Source organism: Artemia sp. Qi Xiang Cuo, chromosome 4 (genome assembly GCF_049724085.1).
Source record: "Artemia sp. Qi Xiang Cuo chromosome 4, ASM4972408v1, whole genome shotgun sequence".
NCBI lineage: Eukaryota > Metazoa > Arthropoda > Branchiopoda > Anostraca > Artemiidae > Artemia > Artemia sp. Qi Xiang Cuo.
In genome coordinates this window covers 88,567,858-88,586,903 of record NC_142797.1, presented here as the reverse complement: position 1 = coordinate 88,586,903, position 19,046 = coordinate 88,567,858, and the positions used below count along the sequence as shown (strand labels likewise).

The 19,046-nt window shown below is 34.7% G+C and overlaps 1 protein-coding gene across 2 annotated transcripts in view; it reads right to left on the bottom strand.

Annotated features, from left to right (window-relative positions):
- LOC148953599 (uncharacterized) overlaps positions 1-19,046 on the bottom strand; it is a 185,728-nt gene that overhangs the window by 99,756 nt on the left and 66,926 nt on the right. For both annotated transcript variants that reach the window (XM_089088603.1, XM_089088602.1), the window contains exons 6-7: positions 17,399-17,676; positions 4,431-4,668 (exon numbers count right to left, since the gene is read on the bottom strand). In XM_089088603.1, coding sequence (XP_088944729.1) covers positions 4,431-4,668; positions 17,399-17,676 — 516 coding nt within the window. The remainder of the gene's footprint in view (positions 1-4,430; positions 4,669-17,398; positions 17,677-19,046) is intronic.

Below are 19,046 nucleotides of genomic sequence, written 5' to 3'. Positions count from 1 at the left end.
TGTTGTCTGAACAGGATTTAATTAAACTTTTTTTGGATCCACTTAAACCTTAGATCTTAAAATCCAGGGGCAAAGAGCACCCTATTCTGCAAACGAAGTTCTGACTAAGGAAAAAGGCCCCAAAAATTTATGTAAAAAACATCATAAATATTTTTTTTCTGATCAACTTTAAACTTGTTTCGTAGAACTCAGGGGTCAAGAAGTCAAAATGCATAGTGAAAAATTAAAAAAGCATATTGGTTTGTCCAAACCTGTGGATTCGAAAGAAAAAAAAAATTTAAACTTACTTAAACTTATGTAAACATATAATTCGTGTATTTTTTGGCAAAGAAAGTTCTAATAGTACAAGTGATTTATATTCAAAGACGGGGCCTTTGAAAATATAACCAAAATTAGGCCCTAAAACTTTTTTTTAGCACAGTCACCTCTGTATATCTTTTGATCGAGAAAATTCAATAAGCCAAAATAAAGTTAAAATCAAATATTGGAAACATAATGTGCCTTAAACATGAAGTCATGGGGTTAACTCCGCTCCTAAAGATGCGACCTGAAAAAGCCAGTATTTTCCAAGAGGTTTGAAATTCACTGAACCAGTTCCAGAAAGAACCCAAACTTTTTAAAGAAAGAATATTGTCACAAAAATAGATCTTAAAAAGACATAGACTTTTCAAACAATTGAGCCGAGAGAATTTCCCGATTTTTTTCGAATGGCTTATAAATTACATCCATAATTACCTGGATACAAAAATTTAAGGGTTTAAAAAAACATCCATATACATAATTTACCTAATTACATCCATAAATTACATAATTTATAAATTATATCGACAGTTACATGGGTACGAATATTTAAGGGTCATACCCCTTAAAAAAATTAAGGGGTATGACTTTATAAATAGACCAAAAACACTTTCCAACCAGCTTTAAAATAATATGCGTAAGTCGTTTGATCCAGGATTCCCCTGACACAATTCATGTGCAAAATTCAAAACAATTCATGCTTAATGTTCGTGTACAGAATTCATGTAAAAAGTTCGTTTTAATTGTCAAATTTTCTCTTTGACAACTTTATTCTATGTGTGGATATTTTCTGGAGGGATTTTCACCTAGGAATTAATTATTCAGAGAGAAGTTTCCATGGGGTGGGGATGGAATATCTTACATGGGAGGAACCTTCTACGTAAAATTTTACCGTAAGGAGAGGGAATTTGTATGGAGGGTGAGCCAGATTTTCTGGCTTTGTTTGAAAAAAAAGACCGATCAGAAATTGAATAAAAAAATATTTTTTTAACTTAAATTAAGGAGTATCATTAAAACTCAAAATGAACAAAAATTATTCCGTATATAAGAGGGTTGCCCAGCCCCCTCATTACTTTGCTCTTTATACTAAAGTTTGACTGTTTGTCCCAATTTTTTAAAGAACGATTCATAGAACCCAAGGACCTTTTAATTAGAATAGGAAGCTTTTTAAAAGTTATAGAAACTTCATTGTGATGAGGAAGAAATTAAGCAACCCCTTTGTATACGGAATAATTTCTGTTCGTTTTGAGTGTTCATGTTACTTCTTACTTCCAGCGGAAAAAAAACGTGTTCTTTTTTATTTAAGTAAAAGAAAATGTGCTTAATGAAGTCTTTTTTCTTAAAACATTGAAAATAATATTTTTTATCGTGCTTCAATTGCCTGTGTAATTCTTAAAGTGGTTTGGGTTGAAACAGAATCAAACATTAGCACACGGAGCACTGTTAAAGAGGGAGTATCTCGCCTCTAATGCTCAAGAGTTTATGTTCTTTTGCAGTTTATTGATTTATTCTTTTTTATTGATTGTTTTTTTTTGTGAAAAGGAAAAGTGATGAGTTGAAGTAAACATTTGATTCACTAACAAAACGCATCATGGTGAAAAATTTGTGATTATCTTATAGAATATTTCACCATAAGAGTCTTAACACAAAAATGGGACCTTTGGGAATTGTGCCAGTTTAGGAAAAATAGGAAAAGCAACTCGAAAAGTGAAAGTCATCTCGAAGAAACTTACACCATCGAGTTCTCATGTAAAAGGTCTAATATATATTTTTTAGACTCCTATCTACTAAAAGATCTTAAGCTCGTATCTGAATATTTTTCCACTAAGAATGATCCACAATGCTTGTTTATTTATCTGTTTCTGTGTTTTTCCCCAAGGGTGATCTTATCGAACAAGTAGTTTTGAAATATTGGAGAAAGGTTCATACGATAGAAAAAATCTATGGTTCTACCTACAATTTAATTACCAAAAAAGATTGTGTCAAAACAAAGTAATATTGTTTGCGATACTTGCGTAAAATAATACAGAGGGTGCCTAAAAGTTATCAAGTGCATTTTCTGAGATGATCAATCGATTTTAATTCTCTCCAAACTGTATATGGAGCATTCTAATTTTATGAAAGGTCATTTTAGTTGAAAAACAATACTTTTGTACCAAGGTGAGCCAAACATCAGTCGAATTGAAACTCTGAGTCAGCTATTAGATTCGAAATCATAGAAAATAAGCTTGGTTTGAAATGAGAGAGAGAGAGAAAATTCATTTTTATTAAATATCAATATTCACAAAAAAAAACATATCAATCAGACCTACCTCGTGAAAATCTATACAGATTTGTTTGTGGCAGGACTCACTATTTTACTCACTCATATATATATTGAAAAATACTTACTCACATATATATTGAAAAAACAAATTAATAATAATAATGCAATCATATAAATAAATAAGAAATAAACCTCATGGGAACCGCGAACCAATCCTTACACAAGACAGAAGATAGAATACAGCCCCCCCCCCCTCAGTCATCCCTATTCATTAAGAAATTCTTTAACCTATTTTTAAAGGGGACACACTCTCAGCCATCCTAGTGCTTTGCGCAAGACTGTTCCATACCGAAACACCCACACGCCTAAATACAAAACTAGACCTAGCAGTGTGTCGTCTCTCATGTACTAGGTCCACATAATTCCTTTTATCATAAGAATGGTACGCAGAATTCGATGATGAAACTTATTTTTGGAGAAGTATTGCCGCACGTTGGCACAAATAAAGAAATGTGTGTAGCTCATTCAAAATAAACAGTTTGAATAGACAGTATTTTGAGCTTTCATACGTTTAAGCTTATTCACTAATCATCATTGCGAAATTCTATAAAAAATAACTTTGCTCTGGTTTGATGAGTTCCCAAAGGGGAAATTTTCAGTCCCCGTTGATCTTTCCTAGTGACCGTCTCCCATAGTACTTTGGAATACCTGTTTTTCCTTATATCCTTTATGGCTGGCCGATCTTTGGCTCTTGATCTTTGGCAATCTGTCATTCCTCATCTGCAGAATGCGCCTTAGTCGTCTTGAACTTTTTTTTATCATAGCCCGAAAAAAAACTGCATTTTTCGTACAGCTTACAGTCAGTCAGACCCGACAGCAAAACAATCTAACAATTGTTCCTTGTATTTTGGAGCACCCATGTTTCAAAACCATACTTTATTACTTTCATTACCGTAGCTAATAATCTTCTAATCTTGGTTTTCACACTATCTTCTTATTCTTCTGAATTTTATGTTCAAATTTTGAAAAAATATCCAGCTTTCGCTATCATATTTTTAACATCTTCACTGCACTAACCATCTTCACTAATATTACTACATAGGTAAGTCAAGTTCTCCACTTGATCAATTTTGTCTTTACCCAGCATCACCTCTACATGTTTAATTATTCCCATTCCCAGTGACATAGTCTTCTTCACATTAATTTGCAAACCTTTCCTTACGCCCTGAATTCCCAAAACCTGCAAAAAACATTTGTTTTGAAAACATTTTTATGTTACATGTTTAAATCCCTTCCTGCGGACGCTCAAATAATCAGCTAAGTCTAGGGAATTTTCACTTTCCCATTTATTTCCATGCTCTCTCAAAACCTTGGTCTTTTTGTACCATATATGAAACCTCTGAATTCTACATACTTTAAATTTATGTGGATAGTTTAGTTTTATAGCATTGGACGGGAAGCTTTTTGTTTAATTTCTCTTTCGTACTAGCCTAGCTTTTAACAGTCTCTTCTGCAAAAATTTTATATTTAAAATCCTCAAATAAATGAAGGAAACAGCTTCTGAATAACAATTTGTTTCTAAGGAACCTATGCTAAAAAATACTCATTCAAATATCTATGAATACGGAAATGAAATGATGACAGAGAAAGCAAATTAATTCCCAACTACTGGCCCAAGGACTCAGTGACGTGGAAAGAATGGCTATGAAAATGTAACACATCAAAAGCTTAATTTCTTTAACATCCAAACCCATCTCTTGGTTGTGTGTTTCATTATGTATTGTTCTTATTGCACCAATTTTCCCAGATTGTAGCACCTTACTCACAACAAATTCTAAAATTCTAAGTAAAAAAATTCACTTACGATCAGACATCACTTCAGCATAAACAGCAAACGTAATTCCTGGAACAGTTACTCCATCTTCACCTGGATCCTGATATGCTTGTAATCGTATTGAGATGGTTTCCTCGTCATATTCTGTGGTATCTGAAACCAAAATTATTTCCATTTGCACTTCAGATCCGGTTGAAGCTCGCTGACGTCTATTTGAGGGAGTGAAGCCTAACACAGATGTACGTGCATCAGGAAAAACGACCTTCAACTAGAATAAAATCCATTTATGTACCACACGCACAAAGTGTAAAAAATATACTCTACAGTATATAGTATATAGCCGTGTACATTTTTCTGTCATGTCCTCAGTCCATATAAGCCAGACTCTTACACCAGTTGAAGGATATATGCTGAAACTTATGTTGTTTTTTTTACTTAAATTGAAACTCATTTTCATTATTTTTTTATCATTTTTATTTGTGTATCACGCAAAATGGAGAAGAGGATTGATGGGAGCTGCTCATCTGACTGTTAGCGACGCTAACTACTATTTCCATAGTAAATGTGACATTAGTCATATCATCCCAAGTTAGATGCCATTTACTTTTGGCTCTTATTAAAAAGTTATTTTTGCTTGTTTTTCATCTTTTAAGTATAGTATAGAGTTGAAATGTTTTCAGAAAACCTATTTGCCGTTTGTAATCGATCAGTTAATATTAACCAAGATTAGAACTTGATAGATTTAGTAGACCTAATTCAAGTTTCAAGGTATTAAGTAAATGAGCATGGCTAAGGTATTACCTGCTCTAGACTTTCATTAAAGTAAAGTTCTTATTAGCTATTTTTATGAATTTCAGTAGACTCTGATAACTTTTACACTTGGTTAATATCGAACCCTAACTACCAAGGAAAGTGTGTATACCCCCAATACCAAAAACTTTGTTGGTATTGTTTTTCAATACAGGCTTGTACGGTTACAAGGGCAGGTGAATGCAATGGTATACACTTTCACACAACCAAGGAAGGCTTTTGCATAAAGAGGATAATGAGAGAGGTGAGCCTTATCTGAAGATTAGAGGAGGCACGTTAGAGGAGGCACCAAAAGTTTAGTGAAGGACTAAAGTTGCATGTGGATACACGGGTCACTTCTGGCGTGACAGCAGCTGTTCTCTGAGTCCACTCATAATAATAACAATGTGTGTTTAAAATCTAGAGGAGTGGGTTGGGAGAATAACCCACATCCTACTACTGAACCTGTCACAGAAATAAGCCCCCTGTGATCAGACTTGCCAAACATGCTCCCCCACGATCCAAATCTATTTTCGAAGATTCACTCTCTGCTTTCTAATATTAATTGAAAAAAAAAAGTTTTTGAAAAAAAACATACAAAACTATGTTCAACTTAAGAGCAGCTGAAATAATCTCCCATAATAATTGAAACTAAAAATAATCAAATGCCACTCCTAAATAATAAAGAAACAGAAAGGAAATGAAAGGTGAAACGAACCTTTATCATACTTAAGTAAAGTAAAAAGCGATGAGAGCAATGCATATTTTTTCACCAAGGCACTTCGCATAGTAAGAGTTATCAAATAAATTTGAAAGGAGCTCATTCGATTGGAAACTGAAAGTTCTAGTATTCTTTTCATAAGTCAAAAGTGATTGGAAGGCAATCAGTCCTGTTCAACGCTCATTGACAACCCCCCCCCTCCCCCCACAAAAAAAAATCAAGATTTTGAAAGCGCCATTCTATTCTGTATAGTTGAAGGTCCATCAACTGTTTCTCTAGGGACGTCAACCCCCAACGCCCCTCGGGGGAAGGACTATAAGTTATTCAATTCGACCATTATTTATATACATTATTTGTTACTGAAAAGATGGTATGTTTCAGTTTTAGTGTTAAAAAAAACCAATGGCATTCAGGTGAGGCCTTTAAAAAATGTTGAGGGGAGTACATAAAAAAACAAGAAAAAAACATCAAAGCACATTATGTGCATACAGTCTATCAAAAGAGCGTAAAAAAGAGGAATTACTGAGGGTATTCAGTTCAGATTTAGATTCAGATCTGTTTTAATAATACATTGCACTTAAATTCATACACTCACAAATACTTTTTAAAACGAAATTCTGGCCCATGATCGATATTAATTTGGCCTTCTGGGACAATCCTGAACATTAAATTCTACTGTTAATTACATCATATAGTGGCGGTCCTTCATTTGCCATCCAGCATGAACTCAAATTGCCAAAAAAACTTTTCACTTAAAATGAATAAAACATAACATAAACCTCAAACTCAACGGGAGAAACAAGATCTGCTCATCCTGCTGATCTGCTCATCCTGCTATCTGATATAACAGTCGTTTCTAATACTAAAATAATCAATATTTTATTTTACTAAATATTTTATAATATTAATATGTATTAAATATTTTATAATATTAATATGTACTAAATATTTACACTAAATAATAAATATTTATAAATACTAAATATTTTATATGTAAATATTTTATTTACAATAACCATTTTGTTACTTTTCTTCATTATATTTTGATTTACTTACTATTAATTAACTCTTGTTGCTCAGATGTTTTTTTAGATTTATTTTAAATGATGCAATACTTTATTTACTTTCAATTCCCTCTGGTAGGCCTTTTCAAACTCATGAGCATAAAATATCAGCTGAAAAATAAGACAGAACACATGGTGTATATGGAACAATCAACTGGCTTCTGTCTCGTGATCTTCCCTTGCGTATTTCAGCCGCAGAAAAAATTCCTGAAAAGCATTTTGGTAGTAGAGAATGAAAGCCTTAGAAAAGCCTTAATTAAACCACTGTATAACAAAGGTGATAAGAGTGAGTGTGTTAATTTTCTTGGCATTAGTTTGGTCTCTGTATGTAGCAAATTACTTAGTAATATGATACTTTTTAGACTATGAGTTCCTGTAGACAAAGTTTTATGAGAAGAAGAGTGCGGTTTTAGAAAAGGTAGAGGATGTGTCGACCAAATTTTCACCCTCAGTTTAAAAATTGAGAAGTGGCTGAGTTATCAAACATCTTTGGTCCTCAGTATTATAGATTTTGAGCAAGCGTTCGATTCTGTTGATAGAAGAGGGTTAGCAAAGGTTCTATCCTTGTATGATATGCCAGACAAATACATTAAAGTGATTAGTTCTATGTACCAGAATAAAACTGCTGCGGTAAAGGTAGAAAATAAGATTAGCAGCTGGTTTTGCATTAAATCAGGAATTAAGCAGGGTTGTGTTCTATCCCCCTTAATATGCATTATTTGGATGGATTTTTTCTTAAGTAGCACAGGAAAGGCAATGGGAAACCACGAAATCAAATGGAGATGAAAAACTCTGTGGGACTTAGATTATGCTGATGATTTAAGCATCCTAAATGAAAATGTGACCAAAATGAATAAACTTTTCGAGGGTTTTGCGAGTTCAAGGTGCTAGAACAGGCTTGAACATAAATGCTGAGAAGACAAATACACTAAGGCTAGGAAAAAGGGAAGATCAAAAGGTGACATTGGGCAACGAAAAGATTGATCAGGTGCTCAGAGTGCTTTTTTATAGTAAAAAAAAAAATTGGAAGAATAGGAAGATAAGATTGCAAACCAAGATTAGAATATTGGAAGATATAGTGACGACAGTCGTAAAATATGACTCTGAAGCAAGGGCGGTCCGAAAAGCGGATGAAGATTTGCTATATGTTTTCCAGAGAAATTGCCTATGGATTGTTCTGGGTGCCAGACTGACTGACCACATTTCAAACATTAGGCTGTACGAAAACTGTGGTTCAATCCCGCTTTCTAGGGCTATATTGAGAGAAAGGTTGAGATGAATAGGACACATTCTGCGGATGATGGATGACAGATTGCCAAATATTCTCCTTGTTGTCCAACCGTCATGGGCTAAACGGAAAGCAGGTTGTCCGTGGTTGGGGTGGGAGGATGTCATAAAGAAAAATTGAAAGGAAATGGGAATTTCCTTGGAGGGTGTAATGAGGAAGGCTTTGAAAAGATTGGGATGGAGGAGGAGCGTGCATAGCTCTGTTCGCCTCACGTGGCTTGGTGCTGTGGTGAGTTATTAGTAGTAGTAGTAGTAGCAGTAGTAGAATGAAAATATTTGTAAACAAAACTGAACAATGATAAACCCCAAACTATCTAAAGGAAGTAAATAATCTGTTTCGTTAGGAGGTTTAATGATTTTTTTTATTTATTTTGTTAATCATATTTGTATAGAATTTAAATATCGCCGTCCAGACAAGAGAACAGTTTCGAATTTGGGACTATATAAGCAAAACAATAGAGAAGATGAAAGATCTTAACAGGAAAAAGTGCTTAATTTTTTTTAGTATTCCCAGACTTCTATATAGCCCACCGCTGCAGAATGTTGTTTGAAAGAAAAAATTTTCATCAATGCACACACCCAGATTTACAAATCCATTTTCTGGTCTCTAAATCGTGCCTCTAGTCGTTTGGAGACCTGTGAAAGAAGGCTGGAGCTTTCCTATACGTGAAATTAACAAAATGTGGGATTTATTAACATTTTTAATTATCTTGTTAGTATCCACTCACAAATAAACACACACCACTGTCTGTTGCTGTCGATACACCAGTACCAAAAATCACCACTAACACATCCAACGACTGTGTCATCTGCAAAGCCCTGTAACGTTTCGTCAGAACTCGAATTCAAACTTGGGCCAGACAGCAGGGGGGATGGGTTGACTCTGCCCTCTAGTTCTTGTGAAGTCATATAAATAATTTATTTTGACCTCATTGAGGTCCCAAGTGCTCAATTCTGAGACAGTCTGAGTTGTATTACCTTCTCATGGGAGCACTTTTGCATTTTTAAACTTCACGCTAAAGCACTGGCTGATTTTCACAAAACTCAGTTCCAATTGTAAAAATAAAATACTAAATTTTCTTATAAATAGAATAGAGTCGTTTTATACTATAGTTTAATTTTAATATTTTAATGTCGTTTTTGAATAGAGTCGTTTAAATTGAACCAGGTTTAAAGGGACCAGACTGGTAGCATCTTATCCCTTAAAATTTTGCTGATGCTTGCGTATGTTTTGTTTTTGTCTGGTCGTTCAGATATAGCCCCTACTTCTTATTAAGTCATTTAAATCGTCAATTTTGGCCTTATCCAATTCCCAGGTGCTCAATTCAGTCAGTGGAAGTCGTTTACATTAAACCAGGCTTAAAGGGACGGGTCTCGTAGCCTTGCAACTGGCCTTGAAATTGTGTTAATGGTTTCATATTGTCGGATTGTTGGTCAAACTTGAACTTGTGGCAGCTCTTGATATCCGAGGATATAAATTTAGCTATTTACCCACAATACCTCCCAACGAGTTCATTGACTTTCTGTCAGCAGAAGTCAGGGAGAAGATCTTCTCCCTGAAGATGCTCTCTCTGTGATAGAATACCCGATGCTTCACTTTCTAATAAGCTTGCGGGAGTAATCCACAAAACCAGCTCGAAAAGTACAGCTAGAAAGAGACTATTAGATGTTAGCGAGGCTAAATACAAAACCAGGCAGGGTATGGCAGAATGTATAATAGAAACATTGTCAAGGAGAGGAATTCTTCTGGATAAAATGGCTTTCCAGTCTTATGACTATGCAAGTGCGATACCTGGTTAATTTAATTAATCCCAGCAGGGAATATCTGTACTTCTTTTATCGTCATGTGCCCTATATTTCCTGAAAGGCCTAAAGACTGAACTTTGCTATAGAATATAGTTGCAATTTATCTCTTTGGATAGTTTACCTTTTCAACATCCTTGACGAAATATACGAGTTTTTCTCTTCATCTTCAAATCATTTTGCTACCTATAAAGGAAAAATTCCTTCGATTGAAAAGGGCCTTAATCTCCGAAGCATATCACGGACTCGATAAACTGCAAGGGCTGAAACCATTTAAGCAGTAGTTACTTTGTTTGAAGCAATAGTTTCAGTCATTTACGAAACAAAACAGATAAAGAACACCAATGTGAAGTTAAATGCATAAGCTTTGAATTTATCACTTGCCTCATCTTTATGAAAAAAAAATGTACATGATCAGGATACCAACAGAAAACTTGAAGAAGAGATCAATATCATCAACGCAATAGAGATGCTTGAAGCTATGAAGAAACTTTTAAAAAGAATATTGGAGGGGGAAATGAACGGTTTCATTGACAGCGCAAAAGTGTTTGCCAGAATCAGAGAAGTCGATCCAGGGGAAGATTTTGTCAGTTATCATCGTTGGCGACTTGGACCTTCTTGTTTTGATGGCTGAGATCAGAGTCAAGCTGAGATCTCAAGGTATCAGTTCTATAGACAACATTTTAGAATCCTGCTTGAAAGTTGGACTAAAATGATGAGAGATAAACTCAGAGCTTGCCTTGGCAATTTTCAGCCATTTTGATCCTAACTTTAAACTCGTTTAAAAAGGGTTTCAGTTCAAATTCTGAGCTAGCAACAACGGCTTTTTCCAAACCAAGAAAGACATTCAGATTCTACTGCTTTTAGAGTAGAGCTTGAAGTTTTGTTTCAGCTTTGCCATGGCGCTACATGCTTCAGAGAAGTCCTAGGCGAATGAAATTGCCGGCACCGGCAGCTTAAGCAAGCCAATTGTCTTTGCAAATTGGCTGCAAAACCACCTGTTACAGTTGCTGCTGCCAAAAGCATATCTAGCAAGCTCTAGTTTATTAAGAATTTGCTGAGAACTGCTATAGTTGATTTTTGACTAGATTGCTTATATTGTTGGCAAATGAAAACGACATCACAGATGCCATTAACCTAAACAAGATTGTCTAGCGGTGGTCCACCTTGAAGAACAGGCGAATACAAACATAGCTGTTTTCAGCATATATGATGTAATCCGTTTTAGCTCCTTACGGTGGTCCACCTTGAAGAACAGGCGAATACAAATATAGTTGTTCTCAGCACGCATGATGTAATCCGTTTTAGCTTTCTCTGTCTCCGTAGATAAGTATAAATGACAGAAGGTTATTTATAATAGATTTTCACGAGACGTGTAATGTGACATAGGAGTCGTTTCAATGGTGGGATCTCAACCCGCAGACCTAGGTCCTGCGAGCCATCCCTGCCAGCCACTGAAGTATGAGGGTACAAATTGCAGCAACAAACTGGGGAGTGATCAAAAGTAGACTCTAAGTCGTTAATGGGAATTATAAATGAAAAAGGGCGACGAATCGAAACATGAGTTACTTCAAAATTCTATCTTTTCGAAGATGTATGATTATTCTCATTTATAATTACTCTATTTTCTAGATAACTTTGAAACCATGAAAAAAATGGCCAATATGGTCTAACTTACGAAGCGAGATATTATGGGATATACAACTAACGCCTTTTTTATGTCCAAAAGTATTGCAACGGGAATTTTACCAGGATCCAAGCCAAATTGTCTCGAATTCAGAAAACCGTTCAATTCCAATGAATTTACAAGTTGTTTATGTATCGCTTTTTCCAAAATTTTAGAAAAAGTTGATAAGAGTGGAATCGGCCTATAATTACACATCTGAAGGACCTAAAAATTTGAAAAGAGGAATTGCTCTTGCTTTCTTTAGATTATCAGGAAAAATACCTGTTTCATATGAAAGGTTCAACAAAAAGTAAGCGGTAGAACCACAACTTGAGCATTTTCCTTTACAATTTTGGCATTACTTCCATCATATCCTGATGAACAACTAGGTTTCAGATTCTTAAGTATATTCATTCAATCAAAGTCAGAAACTGGAATGAACCCCATCGAATCCCAACACGGAGGAGGAAGAGAATGTTTATTAGCTGTGATGAGAGATCGGAACTTCATCTATCGTATCCCTCCTAACTTCACTAAAAAAAGATGCTAAGACCCCTGAAATTTCACTTTCATTTTCTATAGCTACACCCTTTAAGATCAGGTTTTTTGGCATATCAGAACTTTTAGGCCCAAATTTTAAAACTTATTTTGTAACACTTCATATTTTTTTTATCATTGTTCCCACAAATCTGAAATCTATTAAAAAATACTTTTCCTGTTCATTTCTTAGAATTATACGTTTAAATTTTTTTTTTATTATTTTAATGAATATTTCGTTGGTTCACTGAAATATTCCTTCCACATTCTCATTTTCTTGTTTATACAATCAAGGATAGTTAAGAAACCCACGGATGCCGGGAGAAAAACTTCCCGGAGTTGCGGACTACACTCTCCTAACAGAATTTTTCTATTTTTTTTTAAAAATAATACAATTAAACAGCTGGAAAGTGGTGGCCATATTATTTTATCAAACAGTTTGTGGTAAAGACCTGTAATTAAGGAGCGACCCGGCTCAATTGCAACCGAAACTCTAAAAATCGGAATTTTGATACGAATAGATACATCAAAAGAATCAACTTTTTATGATGATTTCAAATGTATACGTTTCATTAAGTTTAGTTTTACTCATCAAAAGTAACGTGCCTGAGAAAATTTGCCTTATTTTCGAAAAAATGGGGAAAAAACCCTAACCATTTTTTTCAGCATAGTCAAAAATCTAATAAATACATCTTTAAGGATGACTTCATCCCCCAGAGTTCCCGGGGGAAGACCTGCAAGTTATGGACTTTACCCATTGTTTACATATAGTACTGGTTAATGGGAAGTATACAGACGTTTCAGGAGGGACTTTTTCCGATGGAGGGGGAGGGTTGGAAGAGGGGGTAACGGCGGAGGATCCTTCTATGGAGGATGTTTCCTACGGGGAAGGGTCATTTCTATGAAGGGGGCGTGGATTTTCCAGCATTATTTAAAAAGCGATCAGAAATGAAATAAAAAAAAAACATTTCTTTCACCTGAAACTAAGATGCAACATTAAAACTTAAAACGAACAAAAATTATTACGAAATTATTAAATTATTAAGAAATTATTACTTTATTTACGCTAAAGTATTTTTTAGTAATTTCAAAAGAGCTATCTATTCTAATTAACCGGCCTTTGTGATTCAGGGGTTTGTGATTCGAACAAAAGGTATTGACTCGGGGGACAACTCCCAAATCCACGTAATAAAAACATACGAATATAGAAGTTCGTCATGTAAGTTAATTTTTAAGTTACGTCAGAAAAAAATATTCGAGAAAGCCATTTAGCCAAAAAAGTAAAATTAACATGCAAATTTCGTTTTAATCATTCATGTAAGGTGAGCCAAAATCAAAGCTGTATTGCTTCAAAAACGTTCAGAAATTAAATAAAAAGAAACAAGCTTTTTTTAACTGAAAATGAGGAGCGACATTAAAACTTAAAACGAACAGAAATTATTCCGTATATGAAAGGGGCTGTCCCCCTCCTCAACGCCTCGCTCTTTATGCTAGTTTGACTCTGTTACACAAATTTATTTTTTAAAGCAATAAAAAACTTTAGCGTAAAGAGCAAGGCATTGAGGAGGGGATAGCCCCTTTCATATACAGAATAATTTCTGTTCGTTTAAAGTTTTAATGTCGCTCCTTACTTTCAGTTAAAAAAAAAACTTGTTTTTTTTTTATTTAATTCATACAATGATGACCAATCTATTTTACCAACTTTCTCTTTAAAAGTTTTATATTATCATCCGATAAATTCAGAAATTTCTAATTTTGGTTAATCTGGTGACTTAAAATTTCATGTTCTGGAACTGAATAAGATACCAAAACGGGGTAATGGTCAGACATATCTGAAACTAAAACAGAAGCAGAACTCGGGAACCTTGAACCAAAAATATTGTCAATTATCGTATGAGACGTTAGCATCACATGCGTTGGAATAGTAATAGAGTGATAGGCTATAATCCGAGTGCAGCCATCGTTGAAAGAAAATCAACTGTATCTTCTTTTAACGGAAGACAAAGATCTATATTAAAATCACTCATCAAGAACAAGGCAATATATTCTGATTAGTGTATTCTCTAAAAAAATACTTTCCAGAACGGCAAGAAATTCCGGGATTGATCCAGAAGGAGGGCCGTATATCCCACCAATTAGTATCTTTTTGTCAGGAGCTAAATTTAATTCAATAAAAAGATCTTCAAAAACTCCTTCGATATTAGGAATCAGGTAATCATTTAGAAACGAGTGTTAGAAACACTAGCCCTCCTTTTTTACTTTTCTTTACGATGAAGGAACTCTGAATGATAATTCGGAAGATTGACCAGAGAAGACTTCTGTTGGTTTAGGAACGTTTCAAACAAACCAAAAATTTTAAGCTGAACAACCTCACTTATAAGCTGAATATCATTCATAGAAGAGCACAGTCTTTGACAGTTTAGTTGGATCATAGGAAAATGGGACGAAATAAAGGATCCTGGTATACCTGAAGCTACAAAATAGTAAAGAGATTTGGGATATTTATTACCTTGAAAAATCTGAAAATTTTCACCTCTAAATTATCTCACCATCAAATAAATGTGAGAGATCCAAAATTTCGTTTTCTAGTCGAGCAAAATCTGTACCAGACTCTGAATAACTCCCGTTTACTTCATTATTTGACAAAACTCTTCTAACTTACATATATCTGGAGGTACCCGGGTTCATGCCGGAGAGGAAGAGAAACGTGTGAGGAAGACAAAAAAACTGACTGAACTTATATTGCAAAACAAAAAATAAAAACAGATGGAAACAAAAAATAATACCTCGAAAAACCCACGAACAAAACAGGGTACCATATCAAAAACCAGAGCAGACTTTAACCGATAATTACGCAAATTAAAAAAAACCAGCAAAAATTCGCTATAATCAGTCAAAAACTTCCATCACTGGATTTCGTGGATTTGAGATGGCATTTAGGAAATCATAACAAGTGTCGTTGCGCTTTTTCCATGACGCGTTTCGAGTTGTTTTTTTTTTACTTCTAGCCACACCTTGATCTCTTTTTGCACAACTCTGCTTTCGCTAATTTTCCTTCTTAGTACATTTATGCAATTTGAAGCCCAAAGATAAAAGCTCCTTTCGGCACTTAGCAAGTTCCGGCGGTATATCCACGGCCAGCAAGTTAGCAAGTCCACGGCCAGGCTTATTACTGACTTTTTTTCTTATCGCAGTTTTGCATAATTATTTCACGATCATTAGGTCGAGGGAAATTCACAAAATTCTAAACTAGTGTTTGAGCCCGAAGCTCCAGCAGTACGATAAGACCCAGAAAGTCCTTTTTTCGTAGTTCTATAATATTTTTCAATATCAATGCCTGATCTGTCTTGAACACAGAATCTATCAGCAAATAATGATATCACTGTACTTACGGGATCCTCGCTAGTGGAGGCTCTTGAAAGCCCATGAACAACTGGATTTGACCTTCCAGAATATAAGTCCATACGAATACTAGTTAATTTCAAACTCGTCAAATCTTTCCGTAGACACTTATTTTCATTTTTAGCAACTTGTTCTCCTGTTGAAGTTCGGATATGATTGCCAGTATATCATCCATTCTTCGGTCGAAATGATCTTTCGTTAATGCTATCCTCACTTATGTTGGTTAATAATCATAAAATACTCAGTCCGCTTTAGCAAAACTTCACAGAACACTAAAATACTCCGACATCAGGAAACAAAATGTACCCTCCGTACCAGAGAACTGCACACTATGAATCACAGCGCGAGACTGTTCAACTTGAAATTAAGTTGGAACTTTTAGGGAATGAAGAAGGGTATGATCAAATGATGAAAAAGGCAATATTTACCCGCTACTACTACTGCTACTGCAACTGTTACTACTACTCCCATTAATACCACTATTGTTACTATAACTACGGCTTCTGTAGTAGATACTACTAAACCTAAGGATATTTTATTGAAAATTTGAAGCAATTTTGAGGGGAGAATTGAACTAGATCAAAATATAATTCATGATTATAGATCTTCAAAAGGTTGGTTCAGCCCAAGGAACGGCTCATGAGGGGGATACTAAACTCACCAAAAACCAATAAGAGCATACTACTGCAAATATTAACGTTACTGCTACTGTTGTTACAACTACTAATAATACAACATTGCTAATACTGCTCTAACCGATACAACATATTGAAAATCAGAAAATCAGTTCACTTCTCAATACCCTGCTCCTTACGCTAAAATTCAATCTTTTGTCTCAATTCTATACGAACGATTCCTGAAACACAACGGCCGTGTAATTAGAATCAGAACCTTTTCTGAAAGTTCTTTAAAAAAAAAACTTTAGTGTCAAGATATATGTATTGAGGAGGAGTCAACCCACCTCATATACAGAATTATTTTAGTTTGTTTTAAGTTTTGCTGTTTCTCCTTACTTTCAGTTGAAAAAACTTTTTTTTGTTTAACAAGAATCAAGGAAGAATTTGATCAAAATAAAAACCATAGTTTAATGCTCCTGCATGAATTTCACTCGGTGAAAAGTGGAGATAAGAAAGCGTAAAAATGCAACCCTAAAGATTTGCTTTTGTATTGTCATCAAAGTACCGGCTCATGCTAAGGATTGCCGTCACAATCCCGTCAAAATCTAAAGCTTCTAAGGTCGTCTTATTCCCATCCAACTGCAATGAAGTTTTATGTAGAAGTTTTATAATTTGCTACCAAAATGAATTTTGAAATTAAAACATTTAGTTAGTTGGTAATTAAGTGTTTTATTTACCCTCTCAAAACCAGTGAATTGGAAAGTTATTCATTAAAATGAAATACGTCTCAATAAGCCCTTCTAATCGTAATGTACTGTGAAAAGTAGTTTTATCCCATTATCATGATTATTTTGTCAGAGTATTGCTTGTGAAGTTTCAGAGAAAGATTTCAAACCTCATCGTGAAAAGTAGAGGTGGCCCCTAAGACACAACAGAGATTCCACTTGTTTTAAGCTTCAATGCGACTCTTTACTTTCACTAAAAATGACACTCTTTCAATCTGATTACTGTTATAAAATTTAGTTTCTTAGGGCTTTGGTTAATTATGGCACAAATCACTCTTTAGTTACAATTCATTGCGCATACGAATGAATTTACTTAAGAATACTCACAAATCTAATGGCATTTCTCTTCAGTCTTAAATAACGGTAAGATGTTTTGTCGGCCAGATCCTCAGACCAAGGAGCATCGTTTCGCAGCAAAAGTTGAGCTCTGTAAACGCTATCTTCAATATCCTGTATGGGGGTGCAAGTTCCTGTTTTTGACATGACATAGTTTTCCATGCACTCACATGATAAGCCTTTTGTTAAACTTGGGACACAATCTCCATTTATAAGTTGGCATAGCTTCTGATGATATCGTGGACACGGGGGCAGATATTTTGGAAAACCTGAAAAAAAGGTCTTTATTATAAAAAGCCTTGTATATAAAGGCCTTTCTTTTTAATGAACCCCCCTGAAAACAAACCGTACCCCCTCAAGAATTAAAATCCTTCTTACGTGGCCTTAAGTGGCCAACTAACTAAACTACGCCTACATGAAAAATCTGAATCGACATTAGCAAAAGAGGATTCAAAATTTACCACCCCTTATACTTAAAATTCACATTTTGCTCCTCAAGTACATTATATAGAAGCATTTTCACCCAATATATACAAACAAAAACGCTTATTCGTCTTTATAGATTTATAATACTTAACATTTTATGCAGGAGGCCAGTTCAAATTTCAACCAACTGCCTGGTGTCCCCTGAAGAGAGGGTGTAAACTCCTAGAGATAGAATATTTAGAAAGATTAGAATATCTTATCCTGGAGATTAGAATATTATATAAGAGTATTTAGGTCTGTAGAAGAAGAAAGGTGCAAATCACTCTTTAAATAAAAACCATTGTGTGTAACGAGTGATTATACACATGGGCTTTATACACATGGGCTTTATTACCTTTAAAAGTTCAATTTACGTAACAATACACCAAAAGAATACTCACAAATTCTACAGAAATTTATCTTCAGCTTTATTTAGCGGCAAGAGGTTTGGTTTGTCAAATTAAATGCACAGTTTATATAATATACCAGTAAGTTTACCGCAGATGATTTCTGGCTCTTCATTCTCGGTGCGAACAAAAAGCTCCTCCCACTTATTTCTGCACTTATTGTCCACTTATTGGTTGAGCCGGCGAAGTGGTTTTGTCAGTACTTGTTCAATAGGTGATTATTCTTTGTCTACCCGTGAAAAGATCTAATGCCGCTTATGTTTATATCTGCAAAAATGTTCTCTGGAGCACTCGCACCTCGGTCCGGGTTTTTATAATGGGTGAGATAGGGAAAGATCATACTGGATAATTATATAAACTGTGAATTAAATGTCAGAGGTGGCGTTTCCAAAGTTGCTTTTTTCTTCTTTACTCAACGATTGCAAAATTTTACCCAAATTTTAAAGAAAAACCACAAAACTAATAAGGGTGTTAACTCTGTTTACAATGATACGGCCAGTAGTTTATACAGAGTAAAAATGGTTCCCTAGAATACAAAAATAATTTCAATATTTAAAAAACCCAATTTTCTGCTCATTCTGAAGGTAAGAGGAAGGAAAATGAAGGTTAAAATTTTTTACACATCACATTACAATTATTTAGTTCATTTTAAAGTTTAAGGCCGAGGGGTTAATACAAGGACCCAACCTACCTTAAAGGGTTTCGACATTAGCCTATAAATTGTATACATTGTTTATTTTTTAGACAGTGTATTTTAAATTTTGGAC